The sequence below is a fragment of the Merops nubicus genome, unplaced genomic scaffold, assembly GCF_000691845.1.
Source record: "Merops nubicus isolate BGI_N331 unplaced genomic scaffold, ASM69184v1 scaffold8149, whole genome shotgun sequence".
Taxonomy (NCBI): Eukaryota; Metazoa; Chordata; class Aves; order Coraciiformes; family Meropidae; genus Merops; species Merops nubicus.
In genome coordinates, this window is record NW_008633005.1 from 17,380 (window position 1) to 25,037 (window position 7,658).

Below are 7,658 nucleotides of genomic sequence, written 5' to 3' on the forward strand. Positions count from 1 at the left end.
TTTCCTTGCAGACTTTTGAGCTGGAGTTTTGTGGTTTAGTCAGAAAGTTTTTGTATCCTGTTCTGGGGAAAAATGGGAATTTTCAGAAGAGAAGCTAGAATTTTCTATCAAATACATTTATTTTAAAATACCCCAACAGCTTCATCAGAAGTGGTTTGCAAGCATTGTTAGCAAAAAATTATTCATCACTAGTAGAGTAACAAGACCTCATCTTTAGGAAATAGAAACTGCTCTTCTTAACCTGTGTAACTGTCAATACTTCTAGTTTGAGATATTTATTTTTTTTTTTATTGGGACCTAAAATCTGGCTTTGAAGTGAATTTTTATTTTATTCTATTCTATTTTTGTACTGTACTCTTATGAAAATTAGCAAATAATTTGCCTGCGTGTTTGGTGTTTTGCTTCTCCCATCTTATCCTTCTGTGTTTTTTGATTTTATTTTGCCTTTTTAATTTTTTCACTAGTTCATAGAATGCTGTAAAAAAGGAGCCAATTTGTTAATCAAAGGACCTGACCACTGCTCCTTGTTGCATCATGCTGCCAAGACTGGGCACGGCGAGATGGTGAAATACATACTAGAACATGGTGAGTCACAGTGGGCAAAGCCACAGAGAGCTGTACTTCATCAAAGTGTCAGTCATGTAAAACCACATCATGAGGTTAGAAGTGCCTTCAGGCATCTGTGGTCACCCTCAGCAAAATGTCCACCTGCAGCACTTGTGAGGAGGAGGCTAGGAATGTGTCACCAATGTTGGTGTTGGCTCTAGATAAGGGGAAAGTGTAGAAACAAAACTAAAGATGGCTTTTGAGGATGATGGACGTTTTCTCAGTTGCATCAGTTGGGTGGTTGTGCAGAAGCAGTGTGATGCTCTAGTTAGAACCTGTAGCATAGGAATCCTCTGAACTAATTTGTTTTTCAATTAGAGCATATGTTGTGGAAAGCGTCTAATGTCCATTAAAACATTTACAGCAATGGAGAGCCCATTCAATCACTGGTATTATTTCAGCATTTATTAACACACTGGTTAGGAAACTGCATTTGTTTCTAGGCTGGATTTGCCTAACCTCCCTTCCAACCTTACAATATTATGTCTTTGTTAGATTCAAGACCACATGATAAAAATTTATGATCTTCATTTCATATTTATAAGCTGAGATCACACCATTTCCCTTTTTTCCTTTTGACTTTTTGTCAGTAATGGGATTGCAGGCAACCTTACACAGGCTATGGAGCAATTTATGTGTGTACATATTTGAGGCATTTAGGAGTTTCTGCCTGTTGAACTACTGTAATTCTGTTCACTTGTTGCTGGAGAGTGGTACAGTAATATTGTCAGTACCCTGCTCACAGAGCAAAAATCCCGGTGATCAGCCTACTGCACTGTACAAAAATTTTTCTAGTCCTTTAAGGATTCTTCTAATTCTTCTCTGGTCTCTCTTGAAAACATCAATGGCTATTTTGACCTACGTATGTCAAAACTAGCTATATTATTTCTTCAGCAACGCTAGTGCTAAACGCAGAGACTGGCTCTGGTAATGGGAATAAGCCTCCTCAAGTTGCATCAGGGAAGGTTTAAACTGGGCATTAGGAAAAATTTCTTCACTGAAAGAGGTTGTTAAGTATTGGAACAGGCTGCCCAGGGAAGTGGTTAAATCACTATCCCTGGAAACATTTGAAAGATATGTAGAAGTGGCACTTGATGACATTGTTTTAGTGGTGGTCTTGGCAGTGTTAGGTTTTCAATTGGACTTAAAAGGTCACTTCCAACCTAAATGAGTCTATGTTTGTAAGTGTCAGCTAACGCTCAAAAGTTACTGCAGAAATTGTAGTGCAGAAAGAAGGAAAAAGCACCACTCAGGAAAGGAAGAGGCCATAATCCATCTGTTAACTTTTGTATTAACTGGGGTGGGATTTAGCTCGAGCTTGACTCCTAAGTTTAGTTGTTTACATATAGGCATCAGGTAATCCATGGGTTCAAGTTCCTGTACTGTCAACAGAGATCTCTAACTCAATTCATTTGCTCCTGTATGGTAGAAATACTTGGGAAGATCTCTCCACTTTCAGTGGCAGATGGAAGTGAGGAGGGTATGTTTAATAGCAGCAAACTTGCAGCACAACTAGCTCAATGACAACCCTAGTCAAGGTAGTCATTGCAGCCCAGCATTTGATTCAGCTGACAGTTACCTGTGTGCCTCATTCATTTAGCTAAACATAACTATCTAATGGCATTTTCCCCTGGATATCCAGGACATCTGCATAGGTCTATGAGTTCAGATACGAGGCCTGTAGGAGCCCCATAGTGGACTGGCAGCTGAAGGCCAAGCAAGCATCCTTGTCATTCCAAATGCCTCCCAAGGCCTGCCCATAGTCGTATCAAATGGCACAAAATGAACAGTGCCCTAAATATCTGACTGAGGGGGGCTGATTTGATTTTTCATTCTTTTATGTATAGATACCTACATATGGATAGCTAAGTGCAATTGGCTTATATCCAAATATTGGCTAGTTTTCTCACCAGTTGTAACAAGCCTTACCGGTGCTAACTCTACCTTCTATTCAGCTTCTCTGAATTATCTCATTAGTCACATGCCTCTGAATTCTGTAGACAGACATAATTTCACTTAATTTTCTTGCTGCTTCTGGTCTCTTCTCACAGTGCACATGACCTGTGCCAATTAACTATCATGGCTGCCTCTCCAGAACTTTTCTCAGGCACATATCCCTTAATGTACTCACAGACTGACCCAGTTACTGGTCCTGATCATTTAAACTGGTAAGGATGTGAGTGGGGAATTCATGGGAATTTTTGAAGTGAATAGAGAAATGTGAGGGATTACGGACTGTTAGACAAAGACAAACCAGAAGGCTGAGCAAATGTCAGCTCAGTTCCTCTCTCCCTCCTTTATCCCCAAGGATGGCAGGAAGCTTGTGCAGCTTTCCAGACATACGTCCTCTGGGCTTCTCCAAAAGCATTGTTTGTTTAACATTCTCTGGGGATCAGAGAGTGCATGGGACAATGCTCTAACAGGGGGCTCCTCTCTTCTTCCACCAGGCAATTAATGGAACTAATTTCTACCCTGGGCACTTCTCAGTCACAAACGAGCTTATAATGTCCTTGTTTCTCTGTTGCGTTCTCTGGCATCTGGCATCTTCTCAACATTAATTAGTGTATAAGACTCAATCCAAAGCTACTAATATCCAAGGTTTTGCCTGTGTCTAGCTTCTCATTTCTGGTGATACACACCCTTGATAAAAATGAGTCTTATATCCTTTTCTAGCAATTACCTCTGCCCAGCCATACTTCCTCTGTCGTTTGTCTGTCTCCCATACATGGCTGGAGATAGTTAATAAGAGTTCCACTGCAAAATACCCTGTGGCACAGAGCACGGAAACCCTATTATTAATCACACAGGCAAAATCTTCTGAATGTCTTTTAAAAACAACAAAACAAGACAAAACCCACATTATCAGGAATTTTAACTACCTAGTGTGAAACTAGTGGGGTGAATTGAACGTGATATAAGAGTGTGGAATTCCCCCCCTGCTTATAGAAGTGGGATTACGAAGGAGAGAAAACGAGTGTAGTGGTGCTGTGACTGTCCTTTGTGGAGGTGGCTTTATGCTTTCTGCAAACATATAAGGGATATTAATGCATGTCCCTTGAGTCGTTATTGTGCAGTCTTGATCAGAATGATTTCAGATGTTCAGGGGAGGAAAATAACCCTTCTTAAATTAGAAAAAGCAGAGATGAGTCACACAAGGAGATTGCTGTGCAGTATTGCCAGATACTTACCAATGGACTAGTACAAGCCTGGAATAGCAGCTGAAGTACCAGTGTAGTAGGTGTCAGGACGACAGCTGCTTACTGCTGCAGGAGGAGTTTTGTTGGCTGCTGCTCCTGCAAAACAGTTTCTTTCTATCTGCTCTGGGGAAAGGGCTGACACACAGACCTATCTGCTGTTCAAGAATGCCTTCTTAAATCAGTGGCCTTTTGCTTACAGTAGGAGGGTCGCCTTTTAAGATCTGTCTGTAGCTGGGCTAAGGGACACTTAGCTTGAAACTGAAGGCCAAACACAGTAGGTATCAGAACTACATCTGTTTAGTGCTGCAGTCAGCAACTGTCTCACAGCATCTGTGTACTCATCAGAGAAGAGTTAACTGTTTACATGCTTAACACAAACAGGATTATGGAGAGTTTAAGAAGCTCTGTTAGAAAAAAGGATCTCCTAAACCATCATCTGTATTTGGAATCAAAGTTGGCTTGGAGTGTTTTATCCGGCAGTTCTGATCTACTTCTAATTTATAACCATCATACAAGACATTCCAAGGTTTGCCTTCTCCCAGTCTTCTCTTCTCTAGAGGCTCAAAAGACAAACAATTCTGTAGTTCATGTAGGGTATTTTAACTTTAAACAGAAGAGAGGAAAGATGTTTACATTAGGATTTTGTGGTGGGAACTTCTGGTGGAACCAGTCAGTCAGTAAAGCATCCCAGTCTCAACATTTCTGTGACCTCAAACCTCAATGTCCTTACTCCATTAGATAGCACCCTCTGGTAAGGAGAAGGATGCTTTTATTACTCTTAGCTTTGCAAAGTCAACAGTGAAGAGCCATCAGTGAGTTTGGGTTTGCATCCTGACAAAATTCAGGAGTTGTAAAGAAGGCTTTTGGAAAGCAAATATCACCGTGACAGATGTACGGCAGGGACAAAGTTTGCATAATCATCAGAAAGCAATACTGAAGGAGAGTGAGGTTGCCTGACATTTGTTAGTATGTCTAGACTTGCAGAACGTTTTAGGGTAGTGGACATTTTTGAGGTATCTAAGCAGAAGACAGCTTAGTTTCCACAAAATTCACAAGGTATAAAATAATCTATCTTAATGTGTAAGTTTACCAAATTACAGGTCAACATGGCTTAGACGGTTATGATGAAAGACACGCTCCTATAGCCTGACTACCCTCTATGTTACAGTGGAAATTCTGAGCTAATAGACACCAGCAGTAAAAAACAGACCTTGGTAATCTTCACATCAGGTAAAAAATGAAGATTGTGGAGCTGGGGAAAAGCTTGAAATAGTTCTTTCTTTGACGTTTAATATTATTATTAAAATATTTTCTTTTTGATGGTAAGGACCCAAATCCAGTTTTGTCCCACAAGTAACAACCTCAATCAAGTAACTAAACAAAGAGGGGTTTGACTGATGAACACCTAGAAATGCTGATAATGTCTGACATTACTGCTTAAAGCAAAAACCCTTCTTCCCCAGCTCTTTGAAGGACTGACAAGGGGTTGGCAGGGGTTAATAGCTGTGGATATCTCATGGGTAGCTGTAACCACATCCATTGGAGAAGGCAGGGTGTACTTCGGCCAGAGGCCTTTCAGACAGCATGGTGCTGTATATTTTGGAAAGCCTCTGAAATATGGTCATTTAGTGTCTCTTTTATGTTGTAGTGGGCTCAGCCAAAGGGCAGCTGCTTTTGAGCGTCTCCTTCCCTTCCCTCCTCCCATCCACAGCTCAGGCAGCTTGTCATCCTGAGAAACTGAAGAGGGGCTTTGGTGGAGTGAAAGGGGGCAGAAGGAGAGAAGGAAAAAAGTTAATAATTCTGCACAGACAGTCTATTGGAGATGTTAAGGCAAGAGAGTGATCTCAGCTGGGCTTCCCCTCAGTGCGTCATGCTTTTCAGCTCCTTTCATGCGAACTTCTACCCCCACCACCCCCCCATCCCCATCCTGCCATTCTTTAGCCCCCCAGTTGCTCTCTCTCTTTCTCTCTCTCTTTTTTTCCTCCCTCCACCTCTCCACACATTTCTATCTTTTGTTTTTATTTCCCCCCCTGCTGTTTTCCTTGATAGAAATCTCACTCATGCATTTCCCTTCCGGATTTCTATGGGGTTATTTTGTCCTCTCTCTCTGAGCCTTGGTCCCCTTTTCTTTCTCTGCCTCTTGTCCTGGAGTAAAACAGCCGCCTCCCTGCTGGGTCAGGATGACAGTGCCGTTAGCTTTCCCAGTGCCAGCCCTTCCCACATCTGTGCAGCTTTTGTCCTGGAGCAGAGGGGGATTTGGAATGCTCGGTTGGCAGCGCCAGGGAGACTGATGTAAAAATGAGGTCCAAAAAAGAGGGGAAAGGGAATTAGGAGGAGGGCGTGAGATGGTTTAAGAGAAGCACAAGAGAAAATAAAATAAAGAAGTAAAGGGCACAGCTCAGGCTCTCTGTGAATTGGGACATTCTAGCTCCAGAGATACAGGCCAGAAAGAAGGAAATGAATGAATCCTGGTACCATGTTGGGCTGCTAATTGATTAACCCAAATATCTGACCCTTATGTATGACTGGGATAGAGACAGGGCACTCCCATGATATGTTTTATTTGGGAGAGTATCCAGCAGGGCACCTGAATTTGCATGCAGGCGGGCAAAGGTATCTCCTGGCATCTCTTCAGGCCTGTACTCTCAGCCTGTCTGCTCAGTCCTCAGCAGTCAGCTTCTTTGTCTTAGCCTTTGCTATTTCTTCCTGCTCCAGACCAGTTTTTCTCCACCCTTGGTTTCCTATCTCACCAGACCCACTCTGCTCCAGCTTCACAGAGAATCACAGAATTGTTTTGGTTGGAAGAGACCTTTAAGATCATCAAGTCCAACCATTAACACAACACTGCCAGGTCACCACTAAACCATGTCCCTCAGCACCACATCTCCAAGGCTCTGAAACCCCTCCAGGGAAGGGGAGTCACCACTGCCCCAGGTAGCCTGGGCCAGGCCTGGACAACCCTGGCACAGAAGAAATTATTCCTGGTGTCGAACCTAAACTTCCCCTGGTGCAACTTGAGGCCATTTCCTCTTGTCCTCTCATCCTCTCTCATCCTATCTCTTTTAATCGATATTTTTCTCCAAATCACAAAGACACATGAAGCAACCACCCCAAGGCACAGAGTCTGCTTTAAAGCTGCTGTGCTGTGGCATTAAAACAACAGTGGAAGCAGAACAGTGAAGGACTGCCAGAAGGCCCAGGCTGGACTGTCTCCCCACCATCCCTCATCCCTAACACCATTTAAACCTGGAGAACGTGTTTTGGAAGGCTGAGTCAAATCTAAGCAAGGGCTGCTTTATTTCATAGAATCAAAGAGTCATTTCAGTTGGAAGGGACCTTAAAGATCATCTTGTTCCAACCCCCCTGTCACAGGCAGGGACACATCTCACGAGACCAGGTTACTCAAAGCCCCATCCAGCCTGGTCTTGAAGAACATTTCCAGTGATGGAGCATCCACAGATTTGCTGGGCAACCTGTGCCAGTGTCTCACTACCCTCACAGTGACGAATGTCTTCCGTACATCTAAACTATATCTCCCCTCTGCCAGTTTGAAGCCATTACCCCTCACCCTATCACTACACACCCTTGTAAAAAGTCCCTCCCCAGCTTTCTTGTAGGCTCTCCAGACCCACTCTGCCCCAGCTTCTCCTCCCTCTCATATCATATTCTAACTTCTCTTAATTCTTCCTCCTAATGTTTTAATGCCTTTTTCCACTGACCAGGGTGAGTCCCTCTATGCCAAATGCAGCCAGGCCAGTCACCCTGCTCAGCCTTTGCATCACAACCTTCCTTGTCCCATCCATGAACAGAATACTGTACTTGGCAGTGTCTTTTCTAACACACAGTTGGCATTCC

At 43.0% G+C, this 7,658-nt stretch overlaps 1 protein-coding gene across 1 annotated transcript in view; it reads left to right on the top strand.

Annotated features, from left to right (window-relative positions):
* The first annotated feature begins 470 nt into the window (after positions 1-470).
* The window catches only part of LOC103780414 (diacylglycerol kinase iota-like), a 12,325-nt gene continuing 5,137 nt past the window's right edge, over positions 471-7,658 (top strand). Inside the window, exon 1 of the mRNA XM_008948085.1 lies at positions 471-585. Within this exon, the coding sequence (XP_008946333.1) occupies positions 561-585 (25 nt within the window). The 5' untranslated portion in view covers positions 471-560. The remainder of the gene's footprint in view (positions 586-7,658) is intronic.